The 22,245-nt window shown below is 42.0% G+C and overlaps 1 protein-coding gene across 6 annotated transcripts in view; it reads right to left on the reverse strand.

Annotated features, from left to right (window-relative positions):
• LOC119801630 (protein arginine N-methyltransferase 9) overlaps window positions 1-22,245 on the reverse strand; it is a 68,303-nt gene that overhangs the window by 20,636 nt on the left and 25,422 nt on the right. For 5 of the 6 annotated variants that reach the window (XR_005283266.1, XR_005283265.1, XR_005283264.1 and 2 more), the window contains exons 9-12: window positions 21,395-22,112; window positions 16,187-16,340; window positions 10,122-10,244; window positions 9,703-9,843 (exon numbers count right to left, since the gene is read on the reverse strand). Coding sequence is in view for 3 of the 6 variants with exons in the window: in XM_038312221.1 (XP_038168149.1) it covers window positions 9,703-9,843; window positions 10,122-10,244; window positions 16,187-16,340; window positions 21,395-22,112 (1,136 nt within the window). In the remaining 3 variants the exon portion in view is untranslated. Of the gene's footprint in view, window positions 1-9,546; window positions 9,844-10,121; window positions 10,245-16,186; window positions 16,341-21,394; window positions 22,113-22,245 lie in introns of those variants that run through there. The other variant, XM_038312220.2, reaches the window with a different exon arrangement.

A 22,245-nucleotide genomic window follows, 5' to 3' on the forward strand; every position in this document is an offset into this window, starting at 1 on the left:
CCATATGTTGTAGAGTACTTCCCACTTTCTTCATCCATTCTTCAATTGAAGGGCATCTAGGTTGTTTCCAGGTTCTGGCTATTACAAATAATGCTGCTATGAACGTAGTTGAACAAATGCTTTTATAATATGGTAGGCCATCTCTTGGATATATTCCCAAGAGTGGGATTGCTGGGTCCTGGGGTAGGCTGATCCTCAATTTCCTGAGAAACAGCCACACTGCTTTCCAAAGTGGTCACACAAGTTTGCATTCCCACCAGCAATGGATGAGTGTACCCCTTAACCCACAACCTCTCCAGCAAAGGCTATAATTGGTGTTTTTTATTTTAGCCAATCTGACAGGTGTAAGATGGTATCTCAAAGTTGTTTTGATTTGCATTTCCCTGATCACTAAGGAGGTTGAACATGACCTTAAGTGTCTTTTGGCCATTTGAACTTCTTCTGTTGAGAATTCTCTGTTCAGTTCAGTACCCCAATTTTTAATTGGGTTAATTAGCATTTTAAAGTTTAGTTTCTTGAGTTCTTTATATATTTTGGAGATCAGACCTTTGTCTGTTGCGGGGTTGGTGAAGATCTTCTCCCAGTCAGTAGGCTGCCTTTTTGTCTTAGTGACCGTGTCCTTTGCTTTACAGAAGCTTTTCAGTTTCAGGAGGTCCCATTTATTCAATGTTGCCCTTAATGTCTGTGCTCCTGGGGTTATACATAGAAAGCAGTCTCCTGTGCCCATATGTTGTAGAGTACTTCCCACTTTCTCTTCTATCAGGTTCAGTTTGTTCAGATTGATATTGAGGTCGTTAATCCATTTGGACTTGAGTTTTGTGCATGGTGATAGATATGGATCTACTTTCATTCTTCTACAGGTTGACATCCAGTTATGCCAGCACCATTTGTTGAAGATGCTTTCTTTCTTTCACTGTGTACTTTTGGCTCCTTTATCAAAAATCAGGTGTTCATAGATTTGTGGGTTAAGATCTGGGTCTTCTATTTGATTCCATTGGTCGACTTCTCTGTTTTTATGCCAATACCAAGCTGTTTTCAATACTGTAGCTCTGTAATAGAGTTTGAAGTCAGGGATGGTAATGCCTCCAGAAGTTCCTTTATTGTATAAGATTGTTTTGGCTATCCTGGGTTTCTTGTTTTTCCATATAAAGTTGATTATTTTCTTCTCAAGATCTGTGAAGAATTTTGATGGGACCTTGATGGGGATTGCATTGAATCTATAGATTGCCTTTGGTAGAATTGCCATTTTTACTATGTTGATCCTCCCAATCCAAGAGCAAGGGAGATTCTTCCATTTTCTGGTATCCTCTTCAATTTCTTTCTTCAAAGACTTAAAGTTCTTGTCAAATAAGTCCTTCACTTCCATGGTTAGAGTTACCCCAAGATATTTTATGCTATTTGTGGCTATCGTGAAAGGTGATGCTTCTCTGATTTTCCTCTCTGCTTCCTTATCCTTTGTGTATAGGAGGGCGACTGATTTTTTGGAGTTGATCTTGTATCCTGCCACGTTACTGAAGGAGTTTATCAACTGTAGGAGTTCTTTGGTGGAGTTTTTGGGGTCGCTTATGTACACTATCGTATCATCTGCAAATAACGAAAGTTTAACTTCTTCCTTTCCAATTCGAATCCCCTTGATTTCCTTATGTTCTCTTATTGCTATTGCTAGGACTTCAAGCACTATATTGAAGAGATATGGAGAGAGTGTCCAGCCTTGTCGTGTTCCTGAATTCAGTGGGATGGCTTTGAGTTTCTCTCCATTTAATTTGATGTTAGCTGTCAGCTTGCTGTAAATAGCTTTTTATTATATTTAGGTAAGACCCTTGTATCCCTAATCTCTCCAAGACCTTTATCATAAAGGGGTGTTGAATTTTGTCAAATGCTTTTTCAGCATCTAATGAGATGATCATATGGTTTTTTCTTTCAGTTAATTTATATGATGGATTACATTGATAGATTTTCGTATGTTGAACCAGCCCTGCATCTCTGGGATGAAGCCTACTTGATCATAATGGATAATTTTTTAATGTGTTCTTGGATTCAGTTTGCCAGTATTTTATTGAGAATTTTTGCGTCAATGTTCATGAGTGAGACTGGCCTGTAATTCTCTTTCTTGGTTGAGTCTTTGTGTGGTTTTGGTATCAGGGTAACTGTAGCTTCATAAAAGGAATTTGGCAATGACTCTTCTGTTTCTATATTATGAAATACATTAAGGAGTATAGGTATTAGGTCTTCTTGGAAGTTCTGGCAGAATTCTGCATTGAAACCATCTGATCCTGGGCTTTTTTTGGTGGGGAGGTTTTTGATAACAGTTTCTAATTCTTCGCGGCTAACAGGTCTATTTAGATTGTTCACCTGGTCCTGGTTTAACTTTGGTATATGGCACTTATCTAAAAAAGTGTGCATTTCTTTTACATTTTCCAATTTTGTGGCATACAGGCTTTTATAGTAAGATTTAATGATTCTCTGAATTTCCTCTGTGTCTGTGGTTTTGTCCCCTTTTTCATTAGTGATCCTATTAATTTGCATGTTCTCTCTCTGCCGTTTGATTAGTTTGGCTAGGGGTTTGTCAATCTTGTTGATTTCCTCCAAGAACCAGCTTTTTATTTCATTGATTCTTTGGATTGTTTTCTGTGTTTCTATTTTGTTGATTTCAGCCCTCAGTTTGATTATTTTCAGTCTTCTACTCCTCCTAGGTGAGTCTGCTTCTTTTTTTTTTAGAGCTTTCAGGTGTGCTGTTAAGTCTCCAATGTGTGCTTTCTCCATTTTTTTAAAGTAGGCACTTAGTGCTATGAACTTTCCTCTTAGCACTGCTTTCATAGTGTCCCATAGGTTTGAGTATGATGTGCCTATATTTTCATTAAATTCAAGGAAGACTTTAATTTCTTTCTTTATTTCTTCTTTGACCCAGGTGTGGTTCAGTAGTTGATTGTTCAGTTTCCATGCATTTGTAGGCTTTCTGGGGGTAGCATTGTTGTTGAATTCTAACTTTAATCCATGGTGATCCAATAAGGCACAGGTGGTTACTAATTTTTTTTTTGTATCTGTGGAAGTTTGCTTTGTTACCGAGTATGTGGTCAATTTTCGAGAAGGTTTCATGAGCTGCAGAGAAGAAGGTATATTCTTTCCTATTTGGGTGGAATGTTCTATAGATGTCTTTTAAGTCCATTTGATTCATTACCTCCATTAAGTCTCTTAATTCTCTGTTCGGTTTCTGTCTGATTGACCTGTCCATTGGTGAGAGAGGAGTGTTGAAGTCTCCCACTATTAGTCTGTGTGGTTTGATTGCTGTCTTGAGTTCTAGAAGTGTTTCTTTTACATAAGTGGGTGCTTTTATATTAGGGGCATAGATATTCAGGACTGAGACTTCATCCTGATGAAGTTTTCCTGTTATGAGTATAACATGTCCCTCTCCATCTCTTCTGATTGATTTTAGTTTGAAGTCAACTTTGTTAGAAAAGAGTATGGCCACACCTGCTTGTTTCTTAGTTCCATTTGCTTGATAATCCTTTTCCCAACCCTTTACTCTGAATAGATGTCTGTCTTTGTGGTTGGGGTGTGTTTCTTGTAAACAGCAGAATGTTGTATCCTGTTTTCATATCCAATCTCTTAGCCTGTGCCTTTTTATAGGTGAGTTGAGTCCATTGATATTAAGTGATATTAATGACCAGTGGTTATTAACTCCGGTCATTTTTTTTGGTAGTAGAGTTTGTGTATTTCCCTTCTAGTTGTGCTGGTGAAAGGTCGCTATATGTCTGAGTTATTGTGGGCATTGTTTGGCTCCTTGGTTTGTGATTTTCCTTCTATTACTTTCTGTAAGGCTGGATTTGTAGCTATGTATTGTTTAAATCTGTTTTTGTCCTGGAATATCTTGTTTTCTCCATCGATGGTGAATGCAAGTTTTGCTTGGTATAGTAGTCTAGGCTTGCATCCATGTTCCCTTAGTGTCTGTAGCACATCTATCCACGATCTTCTGGCTTTCATGGTTTCCATTGAGAAGTCAGGTGTAATTCTGATAGGTTTCCCTTTATGTTACTTGACCTTTTTCCTTTGCAGCTCTTAATATCTGTTCTTGATTCTGTATGTTTTGTGTTTTGATTATTATATGGTGTGGGGATGCTTTCTTTTGATCCAGTCTATTATTTGGTGTTCTGTAGGCTTCTTGTAATTTCATAGGAATATCCTTCTTTAGGTTGGGGAAGTTTTCTTCTATAATTTTGTTGAATATATTGTCTGGGCCTTTGAGTTGTAATTCTTCTCCTTCTTTTACTCCAATTATTATTAGGTTTGGTCTTTTCATGGTGTCCCAGATTTCCTGGATGTTTTGTGTTAAGAATTTGTTGGATTTGTTTTGTTCTTTAATCTGTGAGTTTATTTCCTCTATAGTATCTTCAGAGTCTGAGATTCTTTCTTCCATCTCTCGTATTCTGTTGGTAATACTTGTCTATCTAGTTTCTGTTCCTTTATTCAGAATTTCCATTTCCAGTCTTCCCTTGGATTGTGTTTTCTTCATTACCTCCATTTCATTTTTCAGGTCTTGAACTGCTTCCCTTACCTGTTGGATTGCTTTTTCTTGTTTTTCTTGGGTATCTTTGAGAGATTATTCATTTCGTCTACCTTTTTGTTTGTCATCTCCATTTCTTTATGGCAGTTTTTTTACCTCCTGTTTAAGGGCCTCTATTATTTTCATAAAGTATTGTTTAAAGTCGATTTCTTCTATTTCTTCTGGAGTAGGGTGTTCAATTTTTGTTGTTTCGGGATGCCTGGATTCTGGTGATGTCATGTTGCCTTCAGGTGTTGGAGAAATTCTTGCATTGGCACCTGCCCATCTCTTTCTTCAAATGGAGCCAGGAGAGACTTGGTGTCTTGGTCCAATCTTTGCTGTGATTGACTCTGGGTGGATCTCCTCAGTGCAGGAGCAGGAACTATTCCCATCTGGTTGGAACTCCACAACACTGAATCAGGAATTCCTGGTAGCCCAAGGACACCGCATGGACAAAAGGGCAAACGTGGGGGCAGGGCGGGGTCAAGTAGCACACAGCGAACCTTGCAGCACATGCTGAAGGTTCCCAGCACTCTCTTGCAGGAATCTTCAGACCTGCCTGGAGGGCAGCCTCTCACCCCTCTGGGTGGATGGCCTTGGTGCAGGAGCAGGACACTGTTCCTGTGCCAAGGACCTTGCATACACTAGGGAAGGCTTGGGAGAGGCAGGGACATGTGTAACAAAGACACCCCTGCACCAGGAGCTAGGGTAGGGGGGCTGTGCTCTCAACTGCTGAATCAGCCAACAGTCTAACAACAGAGGATTAAGTTCAGAGGGAAAACACAGGAAAGAAACTGGAATACCATGACAGTACAACTTCGTGAAAAACTATCAAACTCATTAGTAACCACACCTAGTGAGAGCACACTAAATGAAATCCCAAGAATCAAAAAAGAAAGATTTTAAAATAAATATTACAACTATATTTAAAAAAAGTAAGAAGACACAAACTTCTTAGTTCCAAGAGAACATCAAAGAAGGAAATCAGGATAAGATATAAAAGAAACTGAATAAAAACCAAACACGTAGAAATTAAAATTCCAATAATTCAAATAATAGGACCTGTAGAAAGATTCAGCAATCCAAAGGACCATGAATAGGACAACACTATCAAGGCTTAAGGACAATGAGGAATTGGATGTTCATTAACAAAGATATATTAATTTAAAAAATATGCCTGGGCTGAGCTGTGGTGGTGCACACCTTTAATTCCAGCACTTTAATCCCAGTACTCTGAGGCAGATGCAGGCAAATCTCTATGAGTTTGAGGCCAGTCTGGTCTACAGGGCTAGCTCAGAACACCCAATGCTACACAAAGAAACCCTTTCTTGAAAAACCAAACATATATGTGTGTGCATGTGTTTCTGTGTGTATGTACATGCCTGAAACATGCAGGATTAACGAGGAACTATGAAAGCACTAAATCTATGAATTGTAGACAGGTAAGTTTCATGTCAAAGGAACAAGAAAACATTTTTCATAAAATGACCGACAGCAAGAAACTGCACCTCATCTGAGATGCTCATACAGGTACGGGAGGCATTTAGAAGACCAAACCTCCCATGTTATCTTATGGTCAAAACACTAAATATACACAAGGGAAGTCTATCTAAAGCTGCAAAAGAAAAAAGTCACATTATAAAGGCTGACTCATCAAAAAAGCAAATTCCTTAACAACATTTTAAAAGAGAAGAGTTAGGAACGAAGTATTTCAAGGTCTGAAAGATAATAACTTCCATCTCAGACTCCTATACCCAGTGTGGTGATGAACGAAAATGGGCTCCACAGACTCACAGGGAGTGGCATCATTTGAATTAGGACATGCAGCCTTGTTGGAGTAGGTGCAGCCTTTGGAAGAAGTGTGTCACGGAGGGTGGGTTTTGAGGTTTCAGAAGCTCAAGTCAGACCCAGTGGCTCACTCTCTTTCTGCAGCCTGTGGATCAGGATGCAGAACTTTCAAATCCTTCTCCAGCACCATGTCTGCCTGCACACTGACATGTCCTGCATTGAGGATTGTCTCAGTTTCCACTGCTGCAGTGAAATACCTAAAGTCAAGCTGGGGGCAGGGGGGGACACGGGGTTATCTGGCTTCCACTTCGGCACTGTCGTTCATCACAGAAGGAAGTCAGGACAGGAAGTCAATCACGGCAGGATCCTTGAAGCAGGAGTTGATGCAGAGGCCATGGAGGAGAGCTGCTTGCTTACTGGTTTGTTTCCCATGGCTTGCTTAGCCCACTTTTTTATAGAACCCAAGACCAACAGCCCAGGAATGGCACCAGGCACCATGGGCTGGGCCCTCCCCCCAGTGATCACAAAGTGAGAAAATGCTTTACAGCTGGATCTCACGGAGGCTCCTTCCTCTCTGATGACTCTAGCTTGGGTCAAGCTGACAGACAAAACCAGCCAGTACAATGATAATGAACTTTAGGCCAGTCACAACTAAACATGATCATGGTGTCTAACCTAAGACAGAGGTTAAACGCTACTGCTTTAGAAGGGGTGGGGCGCACAACACAACATGGACAGACTGTGGAGCCAGGCTATCAGAAAACACTAGTAGGAATCTTTTGGCTGGAAGAAAACAAACGCACCCAAGAGGCTATGGAAACAGACACGGCTGCAGCTGTGCCACAGCAAATGAAGAGCAGGAGAAAGTGAACACTGGAGCGACAGGATGGAGGGGCTTTCTTCTCACTGACAACTGAACAGTAATGCTCCCAAGTCCACAAAGACACAGATGAGCCCCTCGTGGTCAAAATAAGGATCCACTATGTGTTGTCTCCACAAATGAGCCACCAGTATAAACTGATGGTACTACGCGGTGCCAGGATGAAATGGTGTTCCAAACAAATGGAACTATAAACAAGCAAAGTGCCACTGTTTTACTGCCTGACAGAGCCAGGCAGTCACAAGGTATGACATGATTGTATCTAAGGCAACAATCTATCAAGAGGACATTACAATTCTAAACTTCTATGCACCCAGCACATGTGCAGCCATTTCACAAAACAAAACTACTAGAGGTAAAGTCAAAGTAGGAAGATGGCCCAGTGACTAGAGGGCTTCCACAAAGGAGCAGGAACAGCATCCAAGCTAGACAGCTGTGGAGGTTCTCTGTCACCCAACACTGGAGAAGAGCCAGGGTCCGCAAGGCAAACCAGCAAGAAAAGACTTTGCTATTGGTGCTGTCTGGCTTCAGCAAGAGAACATACCTCAATAAACGAAGAATAAGTGAGAGACACAGTATCAACTTCAGGGTTCAGTATTCACGGGTACATACTGTGTGTGCACACTAGCAGTAGCACATGCATGTACTAGCACACAAGCCACATGCAAATAAAATTTTTAAATCAAATAAAAAGTCACAAATTAATGCCAACACCCAGAGGGTGACTTTCTCAGCAGCAGACAGGTCATCGTGTCAGAGGTTACACCTGAGTTAACTGACACAGCAACAGAGCCAACAGTCCATTCAGCACTTCAGGACAGATACTCTCAGCAACCCATAGACATGGCTCTAAAATAGACCATAATAGATCATATAATAGGGTCATATAATAGATCATATAATGGGACATAAACATAGGGAACTTTAAATAACTTTTATTTTGATCACAATGTTAAAAGCTAAAAATCAACAGCAAGAGTAACTACAGAGCATGCAAACTTATAGATACTCAACAACACACCATTGCCATTGCACTGGCACTGAAGAAATCAAAAAGGCAAATCAGAGATCAGGAGAATCAAAGCAAAAGGAAAACAACAAACTAAAACCTATGGGACACAACAAAAGCATTTCTAAGGGGAAAGTCGTAGCTAAACGTATCCACACTTAAAAAAAAATCAGAGACTCTCAAAGAAAAATGAACCTCAGAGTCTTGGGAAAAGTAAGAACAAGCCAAACCTAAACAGCAATGGATGGAAAGAAATTAGTGAGGGCAGAAATTAATAAAAAGACTCATGAAGCTGAGTTGGTTCCTTGATTAGATAAATAAGGGATGGCAATGGAGCTTACTAAAAATGTTTGACTAGCATGCCCAAAGCACTGAGTTTGGTCCCCAGCAGTACACAAACCAGAGGTGCTGACATGCACCTGAATCTCAGCATTTAGGAAGTAGAGATAGGAAATTCAGAAATTAAAAGTTATCCTCAGATACATGGCTAATTTGAAACCAGTCAGGGATACATGAGACCCTGTCCAAAAAAAGGAAGGAGGGAGAGAGGAAGGGAGGGAGGGAGGAAAGTAGGGAGGGAGGGAGGGAGGGAAAAAGGCAGGAGGAAGGATCAAAGAAAACGGAGAGGAGAAGAGAGAAGAGACTGGGACGGAGAGAAGATCAAAAAATCCTTAGCTGCTGGATGGTGGTGGCACACGCCTTTAATCCCTGTACTAGGGAGGCAGAGGCAGGTGGATCTCTGAGAGTTCGAGGCCAGCTTGATCTACAGCCTGGTCTACAAGAGCTAGTTCCAGGACTGGCTCCAAAGCTACAAAGAAACCCTGTCTCGAAAAACCAAAACCAAAAAATAAAGAAAGAAATAATTCCTTAGCAAAAATCAAAAGTAAGGAAAGCACTTCAAGATACAGATATGGGCAAGGACTTCCTGAAAGCTTTCAGATCACTCAGGAATCAGTGACAACTAAAAATGGGATCCCATGAATTACAAAGCTTTGCAAGAGGACATTTAAATCAAAATTTAGAAACATTCTGCTGAGCCATCTCTCCAGCCCCTGCGTTAGCATTTTTAAGCTTTCCTTTGTGCCTCCTTAAGATACCTCCTAGGCCCTTCACTCTAACTTGCTACCTAACAGAAGCAAGCTCTGGCTCACATCACCTGTCAGTCTTCAGTAGAAGCCTTTTAAGTATCGACCCATTATAAGCCAAGACCTCAAAACCTTAAAAATTTGTTTAACTAACATGACAATGAGGCAGACACCTTTTAAATCCCTACCAAGCCCAACAAAATGAAACAAAAGACGTATCCTTTTCTAGAAAGCTACACGTTAAGACTGTTACCATGTGCTTTATTAATGCTTTACTTTGACCACGACAAGGAAATTCACACTCGTCCCATGATTACAGCCTCTCTCACTGCTTCACTGTGATGCTGACATTGCTCTTGTGATGCTGCACACTGAGCACAAGCTCCTCTCCCGCCTGCACCTGGATGGGGGTGTCCAGAACCACGGCAGCTTGCTTCCAGTGGGAGGCTTCACCTGAGGTGTCCAGCCTGACCTCATCATCAAGGCACAAATGAAACCAAAATGGGACAGCGGTCACTCGTCCAGATCTACAAATGCGGACCTATAGAAATCGAATTTTGAACATTTTATCAAGGCAAATCATCGTCTTCTTTCTCTTTTTAATCAATTTGAATATAAGAACTAAAAACATATTGAACCACCCATTCAAATTTAATAATAACTAGTCTTAGACACTAATATTTATTCAATCTATTTTTGCATGCTGTCTAGAAAAGATTTAAATCTTCAAAGAAAATGATAAACCATGTGGGTGTAAGTATCCCTCATGAAGGCGAACTGTTCTGACTGACAAGAGTGACCGCTGGCCGTTGTCCTTACCTTTACTTCTCTACTGGAAGTGTTCAGATATGGCGTCATCAGATCTAATCTCAAGAGTTCCACTGGCTGGCTTAAAGGGACACATGGCAACGAAGATAAATCCAAAAACACACGAATAGGCACCTGAAAGAAAGAGAACACTCTGACTTACCATTTGTGCAGTCAGGTTCACGCTGTGCTTGATTTACAATGAGCTCCTCATGACCGAATGTTTATTGCCTCGTTTATATTCTGCATCATCCTAAGACATGAATTCTCAGAATCAGTTTTTCAGGATGAATGAACAAGCTAAGGTTTAGGCAGGTTCAACACTTCCCTATGGTTTGTTACCTACAGGTCTTTCTCTTGGATGAAACCACACTAAACTTTGAAGTGGCCAAACAATCCCAGAAACATTTGTTCCTAGAATATGTGAATAAATAACCTAACAGTAAGTACTAATGTGTTTGATCAGAGGCAGCAAACTCAGCCAGCCATGGTGGGTGGCACATCCCTTTAATCCCAGCACTTAGGTATCTTTATGAGAAGCCAGCCTGGTCTACATAGTGAGTTCAGATCAGCTTCAAAGAAGCAAATTCATCCAAACAGATTCATCCTGAAAAACAAGCTCCTTTCTACAAGGCAATGGTTCTCAACACCTCGGCTGCAAATTCAAGTTACTGGGGGTGTTTTAAAAGGTCTGCCCACTCAGGGCACACCCCTAACAATGTTGGGGTGTTTTAAGGGTCTACATGCTCAGCATACACCCCTGCCAATTTGGGGGTGCTTGAAAATGTCTGCCCACTCAGGGCACACCCCTGCCAATGTGGGGTGTTTTAAATGATCTACCTGCTTAAGGCACACCCCTGCCAATCTTGCGGTGTTTTAACAGGTCTACCCACTCAGGGCACACCCCTGCCAATCTGTAGTCAGGCTCAGGATTCTGAAGTCTCAGAGTCTCTCTGTCCCTCATACTTTCGAGACAGTGTTGCTAGAAGATGCTTTCCTGCCTATGGAAGGCTGAGACTGGCCACAGATTATCAACCTCTTCTGGGCATCCAACCATCCAACCTTTATAAATGCTCAGAGGTTCCACACCACTTCCGGTTCTTCCTTTTGCCTTTTACTCCTGTTTATCCAGTGCCTGTGACCCCTACATTCCCACTTTTCACTGCCTGAGACTGAAATCGTCTCGGCTCTCCTCACGCCTTACTGTCTGCCCCACTTCTGTTTCTCAGCCCAATGTCCTGGCCTCTCCTGTCACCATCAATAACCTTTCAAGATCAAATTCAGTCCTCAACCCTTTTTCTGCACACCCCTAATGTTCCATCTAGTCTTGTGGTTTTCAATACCATATATATGATATCGACTGCTTAATTTGCATACTAAGCATAGAGCTTCTTTGATTCCTTTTTGATTACTAATTCCTGACACCTCCTACACAGAAATACAGCTGATCACTCTGATGTTTCCCATATCAATAACTGCTAACTATCTTTCCTGGTCCTCTCTCATACTCCATACCCAATCTGTAAAGCTCCAACTTTTAAAATACATGCAGAAACACACACGGCTTCAGCTGCAGTTTAAGCCACTACCTCCCACTGCATCACTACCATGTTTGTGCCTTTGGCTGGCTTCAAAGTGATCTTTACAAAGCAAGTTGGTACATCGTACTACTGTTCAACTCTGGTGCTGCCTAAGGATCCTTATTTGCCCCACGTGACATGACCCACACCATATCAGAGATTTTCTTAGTGGACAGTTAGTTATCCAGGGTTTGAAGTCATTTAATTTCATTTCTGAAATCAGAAATCGCATTCTAGCTCCTGAGGTAGCAGGGTATCTGACTGTGTGGTGTGGATGCTGGAGCTGGGGATGTTGTCCTCTCTTTCTGCCATGGAACAGCTGCTTGAATGACTCGGAACTCTGCATAGGCCCTGACCCGGAAGGAAAGAAGGACAGGTCTCAGGCTGGGACTTCCGGGATTCAATAGCTCCAAAACTTTCTGGTGAAGGGTCTTCTTCCCTTTAATCTCACACTCAAAGGCAGAGACCATGGGCATACTGCTTTTCCAAGGATCTGACAACACTGACTGGTGTTCCCATTGTAAGGCACCATATTTTTGTTCTTGTTGACCTGAGTCAATCTACCAGCCTCCTTCATAGTCAGAGGCAACAGAAGTTGAGGTTTCCTATCCACAGCACCACTCTGGCTCGTATTGCCTTCTCTGTCAAGCTCACACAGTTGAAGTGGTCTTCTCATTGGCTGTAGCAGAACAGCATTTTGCACGGATATGGATTCTTTCTTGAGATCTCCCTGCCTGGCCGTCTATGTCAGTGACTAGAGTTAACTAGATGTCACCAGGCCCATCATCTCTAGGTTGGCTGCCAACCTGCTGAATTGTTAGTCACGGTTCCACCTGAAGGATATGAGGAGCCCTGAAGGTTGAGCATGCTGGCCATACTCTTATTCTCTCAGCCACAGAGAGGTCCCATCATACGCCTCTGATTTATATTGAGATACCTGTTTTGCATAGAGTTGACAGTAATGTGCATGGTAACAGAAGATTCTTGAGTTTTCTACTTCAAGCCTCCTATGAAGGAAACATTCCTGACCCCACCTAATTTGGCATAATAGACATATTAGGGTTTTAAGGCCTATCTTTTATGGAAGCATGAATCATTCTACCTGGAGGGAGTGTATCATAGGGTAGGATTTCAAGCTGCCAGTATACTTGACCGGGTATCTTCTTCAATTGCTATATGCCGCAGATAATGAAAAAGAAATCAACAGAAAATTCCATAAGCTAGGACTATTTACTGTCAGGATACACTGAATTCTGGAAGACATACTATGACACTCTGAGAAAACCATAACAGGTAAATATGTGTGGAAGCAGTTTATAAAGGAAATACTACAAAGCTTGTAATAGTGCATCCAGTTTATAAAAAAGAGCTATTGGTCCAACAGTATAGCATCATACTACCACTATATACCAATGCTGAAAGCTTCTGTACACACATTCGCTTTGCTTCCCAAGTAGTACATGCCTTCAACAGTCTCATTTGCTATCTAACATGCCAATCATAGTTTTGCAAATAACCACTCTTATTATTTATGAGACGAATTTAACCAGTTCCAAGAAACAAACTTTCATAATCAGCAAAGCAACATTAATACTCACTTTCCCCTAAGAGAATGGAAAACTCATTTTAAAGACATGATACAAGCCTAACAGAATGAACTATGCCCCCAGAGAGGCAAAAATGTGAGAACAGTTGCAAGCCTGGAAAACATTTCTGCAGGAACTAAGTGACTGAAAAGTCAGTAAAAACTCAAAAAAGGCAAAGGAGAATTGTTTTCCTAGTGCGACATCAAACGTGTCACTGGATTACTAGAAGCTGTTCTGCCACGTTTACTGAGCATGCAGAGTCCCCGACAACAGGGCACAGTTGAAATCACATGGAATCCTGAAAAATTAGAATGATTGCTTTTATTCTGAAAATAGTGGTACACAACTCAATTATTTCTTTAGTTGCTTAGACATCTTACCATCCCAAGATAATTTAAACATGGTTGCCTGTAAAGTCTTTCTTTGCCAGAGTAGAAGCAATACACTATTTACACTTTGCTGATCTGTGTGCTTTACCAGCTGCAGTCACTAAACAACTAGTCTAGACACTCACGTTCTACATGATATAACCAAACATGAGAAAACGGAAACTACAAATTTTGAGAATTGATTTTTTAGAAAGAAGCGAGTGGTCACTTTGGCAATTGGGAATGTTAAAATCTACAAAAGACCCTTCAGACAAGCTGTTCTTAAAAACACAAATTATTGCTGGGCATGGTGGTGCACACCTTTAATCCCAGCACTCAGGAAGGAGGGAAAGAGGCAGGTGCAGGTGGCTACCCTGGTCTGCATAGTGAGTGCCAGGACAGCCAGGTCTATGTAGAAAGACCATGACTCAAAAAAAACAAAAAACAAAAAAAACAAAAAACAAAAAACAAAAAAGAAAAAAACTAAATGAAACCAACCAACAAACAAACAAATGAAAAACAAAAAACGAACTGTAAAACTCTAGGATAACTCTAAAGCCATTTCTGACAACTCTGAGGCCATTTCTGAGGCCTCTCAGCAGTACTGCTCCCCATCCCCTGGAAACCAAGGACCTAACAACTTCACATGCATGTACTGGAATGTTGGGGATTTTCCATCTCCCTGTGTCCTTGTGGATGTTCTCCATATAGAACTCAGTTATTAGAATTGGGGCAAGATAACTCTTAGATCTTGACTCAGTTCCTCAGCCTTGGTCAGGGGATATTGACTCAGTTCCTCAGATACGGTTAGAATGACTCACAGATGTTTCCCCCTTACCCTGCCTGATCTAGCAACTACTCTCTCACTGTGGCTCAGACCAATCATTGCTAGTAGCCCTTTGAATCAGCCCATCCTAATAGTTGAAGAACAACCCCCGAGTTCCCCACCTTGTTTCTGTGGCTTTTTGCATAGTAGCCTGTACCAGCTATTCGGGGTCCTTGGCTTGAATGCTGAGTGACCCTGTCATGACAGAATTAAAATCCCCATGCTTTTACATCAACTGTGGTGTGAGAGTGTTTTCTTGGGGCGACTCCCCCTCAGTAATTGGACTCCAGGGTCCAACAAAAAAAACCCTGAAAAAACCCACAAACCTTTCACCTTATTTTTGATAGAAGGGTAACAGAGGTAGAAATTTTCTACCACGATGGACTGTGTTCCCTCAAACTCCGAGTCAAAATAAACCCGATTTTAAGGTGCTTTTGTCAGGTACTTTGTTGTAGCAATGAATAGTTAATATATATGCATAATTTGGGAATGGTGACATCATCTATAATTCCAGCCCTTGGAAGATAAAAACAGGAAGAGCAGGGAGTCCAATCTGGCCTCAAACTCACAAAGATCCTCCTGCCTTTGCCTCTGCCTCCCAGTGCTGGGATTAAAGGCATGAGCCACCACTGCAAGGCCAAGGTTATCCTTGGTCACACATTGAAGCACATGGGGCTACATATTAGACCCTATCTTAAAAAAAAAAAGCACATGTAAAAGATGCTCAATAAACATGTTGAATAGTTTTTAACATACTATAGTCCTTTAACAACCTTTGATTTTGTTTCATTGATTCAGTTACCTAGTAGTCAATCATAGTACAAGTGGAGATAATGCCTACATCAATGAGTAAACAGTCTATAAAATAAAAAACTGCCAAGAAAGGCCAGTGGTGGCATAAACCTTCAATTATAGCACTCAGGAAGCAGAAGCAGGCTGATCTCTGTGACTTTGAAGCCAGCCTGGTCTATGGAGTGAGTTCTAGGACAGCCAGGGCTACACAGAGAAACCCTGCCAGAAAGACAGATAAACAGACAGACAGAAGACAGATAGATAGCAAGAGTTATAGAGTCTCTTTAGATAATTAAGGGCCAACTGTAGGGTTTACATAGACACACAGTAGCTGGGATTTAACCGAGGCAGGATTACACAAGAACAGGAATGGGGTGTACTACCTAAATTACATGAAAATACACAGAGCACAAATCCTAAGCTGTTCAGGAAAGAGTGGCCAGAGCTGGGAACACAGTGAAAAGGAAGCAGGCCCAGTGTATGGTGACTGATCGAATTGAAGAGTCAGAGCAAGTGGGGATAAAACAGGAAGATGGGGTAGAGAGAACCCAGCAGTTCGGAGCACACACTGCTCTGGCAGATGCCCTGCGCCAAGCTCTCAGCACCCACATGGCAGCTCTAGTTCCCAGAGATCTCATCTTCTCTTCTAGACTCCATGACCATGCACAGAAAGTGTTAAGTATTAACCATCTCTATCTTGTGATAGGTGATTCGGAGGACAATCTGTAAACTTTAGTCAATATTCATGATAAAAATCCTTGCATATTCTCTCAGGTTGGCTTTTGTTGGTGACATGTTCCTTTACTCTAGGAAACTGCCTGTCTTTCTATCCAGCTAGGCCCACTGACTGAGTAAAAATTCAAAGGAGAGACAACGATAATAGGAGGCAGCAGGGTCTTGGCTGAACGGTTCTCTACACACTTACCTGGAACTGGTTAATAAAAGGTGCTATGTTTAACCCAAGAGTGTGCTCTGTTCCTTGAACAGCACTCTCTTCTACCAGTGTCTGCGACTCCACGAGCATCCCGAGCATCAAGACGTACTGGGGGAAGATCTTGCCTCCAGACTGCAATAAACATCTGAAGAAGGGTAGATTATAAGGCCTTTTAATTCCATACATTTTATAGATAACAAGTAAGAATCACAAATTAGTAAAGTGTAGATGATATACAGTCTAGTAGACTTTGTCATTATTGACTAGTCATTCAAAATTTAAACCATTAGCCGGGCGGTGGTGGCACACGCCTTTAATCCTGAAAGACCCCCAGTCAACTGCAGTAACATTTCCAGCAAGGCTTGAACTAAGCACTAGAGTTCATAATGTTGGACTAGGGAGAAGTTACTTCAGACACCATTCACATGACTACAAAATTGATGCAAAGGAAAGAGGATTTTCATTCTGTTACGACAGGAAAATGGCTACGTGATAAGAGAAACATCTGTGGGGGGTGACTATCCCTTTTGTGAACTGCTGGCACTCTAAGATTGGCACATGTGCTAACTACAGACATCCTGCTCACTCAAACAAACAGGATGTTCTCATGGGAATAGGCCAGATGCAGGTTTTGGGGAGGGGGTCCTGAGGGTCTTTCAATAATAGGGTCACAGATGACGCCACCTTGTCTGTGCAAAACAGGATGTCTGTGGCCAAGCACCTAAAGTTGGAAAAAGGATGGGAAATGTAACCATGCATCTGCTTCTGTATACCCGCTTCTGCCTCCCCTAACCCTATATAAGCTGTCTCAGATTTAGCCCGGCGCGCTCAGTCCCCCGGAAGGCTGAAGCGTCCCACAGACGTCTGTGCGAATAATAAATCCTCTTGCTGTTGCATCCAGTGGCGTGGTCTTGGTTCTTGGGCGAGGGTCTCCCGATAGGAAGATACCCTCCAGGGGTCTTTCAATCCCAGCACTCGGGAGGCAGAGGCAGGCGGATCTCTGTGAGTTCGAGACCAGCCTGGTCTACAAGAGCTAGTTCCAGGACAGGCTCCAAAGCCACAGAGAAACCCTGTCTCGAAAAAAAAAAAAAACTTAAACCATTAGAAATAATTGCTCAAGAAGTCAAATTTGGACGGACTAAGGCAAGTCCTTACTTACAGGCCATAATCATTACTGGGGAACCATCCTATGTGGAAATCAAAGTGCTCCCAAACCAGCACTTTTAGCCAGGCAGTGGCAGGGCACACCTTTAATTCCAGCACGCAGGAGGCAGAGGCAGAACTCTTGAGTTTGAGACCAGCCTGGTCTACAGAGTGAGTTCCAGGACAGTCAGGGATATACAGGGAAACCCTGTCTCGAAAAAAAAATAAACAAACAAATGAATGAATAAATGAATGAATTCCAGCGTTTTTTGATCACTCATACAATATAATATAAGAAAGTTTTATGTATGACTTCATGACTAGGCACCATCAAAACACAAGTGCACTAAAAACAGTTCTGGCTGCTCTACAACTGTGTGTAAGATGTATAGGAAACATGAAAAAATTTCACGTGTAGACTCCGCAGCTATCATTACGTGTAAGCAGCTGCAACACTGATGGTCCCAAGCATTTCAGGCAAGGTGAAAGTCTGAATGGGAAAAGAATAGTCTCACAATATAACACTACAAAGAGCTTAATACGTGAGGGCACAGAGTACATGGCAAGCTCTCTGAACTATTCTGTGACATCTCTGAAGTGGTCACTCTATAGGACTAAACTCTCCAAAAGCAAACATATACGTAAACTGAAATATTCTAGAAAGGAAAGCCAAGATGAAGGTTAACAAAGCCCTTGCTCATGCAACTGCACTTAATGCAACCACACTCTTGTTCACCTTCATTCTCCCTGTAATCCCACAAAAATGGCATTATCAATACTGTGTATGGTTTTTAAAAAGTAGCTTCTGAAGTAGGCTGGACATGGACAGAGAACTAGGAACAAACAGTAAGTGACAGGTGGGAAGATGGCACCCCCATGTGTGAGGTTCCGGGTGCTCCTGTGAACTACTGTGGAGTCTTATTTCTCAGACCTGAGCCATAAGGAGGAAGCAGAAACAGAATACAAGGTAGGTCTTAAGACAGTGAGACTGTTCCTCATCTGTCGCATTTTCAAATATCAAAAAACTGAGTCCTCTGGGATGTCTTCTACTTCAACTTCCAGGCAGGAACTACAAAGAGGTGGGCACTGATCACCTCAAGTATTTGTCATCGTAAACTTTACACTCAAGTTAAAGATGTAAGGATCTACTTTAAAAATTACAGTTTAGGCATCTGGCCAGTTTGTACATATCTAAAAAGATAATGTGCATAAGTGTTTCCATTTTTGTTACAGTTTCCCTAAATAGATCATTAAGACTTGGGAGCTGGGGAGACAATTCAGTGGATAAGGCACCTGCACCCCAAATGTGAGGACCAGAGCTTAGATCCATAGCACCCAGGTAAAGCGGTAGCCTGCCTGTAATCCTAGCACTGCGGGGGTAGAGATGGATCCTCAGTGCAAGTTCAAGTCCTAACCTACCAAAGAAGCAAGCCGTGTGTTTAGTGACCCTACCTTAACAAAGTGAGGAGGACAAACGAGGACATTCAACAATGACACACAGGAGAGCAGGAAGGAGTGGAGCACTAATGTACACAGGTGAGCATGTGCTTACAGCGAGTAAAGGGACTAGCTTAGACCAAGGTCATGACTTACGTGTCTGAAGCCCTTACATCTGGTGTCTGTGACTTGCTGACCTATGTTCTCCCACACTGTTCCTAACGACTTGTTTGGGTGTGAGGGAAAGTCAATCTCAATTAGTGACATCTCAAATTAGTGACTTATCTATCCCTTAAAGCTCTCAACAAAACCATTCCTATTAGCTTGTGAACTGTTGTGAGATTACCCTATTTACTTGCTAATTTTCTGCCCATTTACATTAACTTTCCAAATCTTGAAACTCAAGAAAAGTTCTAAGAATGATAACAGTGCATACTAACTTGTTATTTACCTGTTACTAAATGAATCATTTAGCGGGCACTGACGTTCTATTCGGTTTCTCTTTGTAGTACTGGGGATACCAGAGCAAGCTCGTCAACACTGAACCATACCTTCAGCCCATAAACTTGACTTTACCTTAACAAGTGCTTTCCCTTATTTATTAAAACTTCTCACACCAAACTGGAAGGCGAGTTTTTCCAAAAAAGAGCCAGTTAGTTAATTCAGCTGAGCATCTTAGGATGCTAGTCCTCTCTAACATTCTCTAGGGTTCAGTCCCACGGGACTGCCTCACTTGAGATGCCAATCCTAACCCCAGGTGTCCAGTGCACTGTCACTGATAGACATGTGGAGTTCACACAACTCCCTCTTTAAGGGAAGTGTCTGATAACTTCCTAACATGGCTCAGAGAACTAAGAAAAACATAATACCTCTATGCACTGGTATGCTATAAAGAATAAAACTCAGAAATAGAAGCTGGAGAGATGGCTCAGCTGTTAGGAGCATTTGTTGCTCTTGAGAGTGTAGAAAGCGCTGCGGGCTACATCCCACCACCCGGCTAGCTTTACACCCGAAATAATTACACGGAAACTGTATTCATTTAAACACTGCCTGACCCATTAGTTTTAGCCTCTTATTGTCTAATTCTCATATCTCGCTTTAACCCATATTTAGTAATCTGTGTATCACCACGAGGTGGTCGCTTACAAGGAGAGATCTTAACCTGCATCTGTCTTGGAGAGAAGCATGGCGACTGACTATAGCGAATGGCTGAAGCGTCTGCCTTCTCTCTCCCAGCATCCTGTTCTGTCTACTCCACCCACCTATGTTCTGACCTATTGGGCCAAGCAGTTTCTTTATTAATTAACCAATAAAAGTCCTTCAGCAGAGGACCCAAGTTCGGTTCCCAGCACCCATGTGGTGGTTCACTGCCATCTGCAACTCTAGCTCCAGGATCCAACATTCTCTTCTGATCTCTCCAGGCACCAGGCACACGTGTGGTATATCTACATACACGTAGGCAAAACACACTTAAAATAAATACATCTAAAAACATTTCAAAGACAAACTCATTCAAGAATGGCCAAACAGAAGACATACACAGGGCAATGGTGACTTTCTCTAATACTCCATTTGATCTGTGTCTTGTCTTTGTTGTTGATGCTTTTGTTTGTTTTTGGTACAAAACTCCTAAAACATAGGCATCTTTGCAGAGTCAAAGAAGTAATAAGAACTCTTGTCTCTTGTGACCTTGTATTCCAAGGCCATGCCAGGTACTAGGGACTCCAGGAGTCTTGGGTTTGTCCTCCAGAAAGAATTAGGAATAACTAGAGTAACTTGCTGTGTTACTTCCCTGCCAGGTTAAATTATCGCTAATACCCAGTGATGCCCCACAAAATCCCGAAGAGACCTGTGCAGGTCAACACGTGAAGGTTCCTGGCCAGCAAGTCGAGGGAAGACCATGGAGACTCTGCACCCTCTGCAGCTCTCCTGTTCGCTCCGCATATATAATAAATAGGTTCACCTAAGCCAAGCATTTCCCTAAGTCCTGTGAGCTGCGATAGCAAATTCAGCCAAATCTGAAGAGGGTTTTATAAACAGAGGGGACTTTAATTTGTGCCTGTTGGTGTAGAAGCACAGGTGACAACCTACCATGTGCATCGGTGCATGACTTTTGAAGCTGTGGCTGCCCTGTAGGTTCTGCCTACCTCCAGACAGCAGGACCAGAACTGAATTGAATTAAAGAAACACATTTGGTGTCTGCTGGGGAACAAACTGTTCAGAGTGTGGGCTCTCTGCCTAAGGTATCACCACGAATGCCAAGCAAAGGGTAGGTTAGAGGAAGAAAGAGCTCTTTATGGGAGAGGGACACTCATGAGGCCCACTATTCTCCCGCACTTTGATGTGTTTACCCCCTCTGGAAAGCCTGCAAACTTTCCATTCAGAGCGTTTATGAAGATTTCAGTTAGTCACTGGTGACTAACTCCATTTCAGGTGAGGAAAATCTAACCAGGTAACTAGCCTCTACCCCAGACCTGTCAGAGGCCCTCAGCAGAACTCCAATGTCAGGAATGGTTAAATAGTAAGATATTCATCTCACCCCATCACCTATAAAACTCAAAAAAGAAAGTGAATTTTGAACCCAAAATTCCCCATTCAATTTTATGGTTTTTGTTTTACCTGGATATTGCAGCTTTTTCCATTATTTCCTGCTGAATGAGCCCAGATGGCTCAATAACATCTAATATAATTATGCTCCACAATTTATCTGATTTGGGCCTTTGCAACACAGCAGCTTCATCTTCTATATGTCTCAGCCAAAACTCCAGTGTTTCCTTAGGGAAGTGATTGGCTTCAGATATGAGGTCCAAAACAACACAATGCTGGTCTTTCTCCACAGAACTGTAGGGCTTAACCTCACCAAGTGTTCCAGCAATTATAGGCAGAAGAGAGAAGCCTTCGGACACATCCAACACATAGAGAGGGTCAGAGGTGCTCGGTGCAGTAGCACCCTGTTCACTTCCAGAGTTCATCTCTGAGTCCTGACACTGAAGATCCACGGGCTGGCACAGTTTCTCTGGGGCCAGCGAAGACAACACCTTCCTCATGGCCATCCTAAAGCCTTCATGATATGGAATGTTATTGAGCAAAGCAATCTCTGCAGGTTCTAACACACAGAGCTGCTCCAGAGCATCTGCTCTACTGGTCTGAAGGTTAGCCAGAGCACTACAGAGCTCAGCCTCATTCCCTAGAGACAGCAAGTCTTCACTCTTGGTAAAATGCTTTATAACTTCCATTTCATGTTCCAAATGCACGATATTGATACTCTGGATTCTTAGGTAACAATCTTGACAAGATGCTTCCATTGTCACATGGTCCCCAGGCTTTATCCAGTAGTCTTCATTAGTAAGAAAGGAAAAAAAAATATGTAACTGATTGTCATAGTTAGTTCTACTGCTATAATAAACACCATGACCAAAATCAAGCTGGGGAGGAAAGAGTTTATTTGCCTTATACTTCCACATTATAAC

Source organism: Arvicola amphibius, chromosome 15 (genome assembly GCF_903992535.2).
Source record: "Arvicola amphibius chromosome 15, mArvAmp1.2, whole genome shotgun sequence".
In the NCBI taxonomy this organism is placed as follows: domain Eukaryota; kingdom Metazoa; phylum Chordata; class Mammalia; order Rodentia; family Cricetidae; genus Arvicola; species Arvicola amphibius.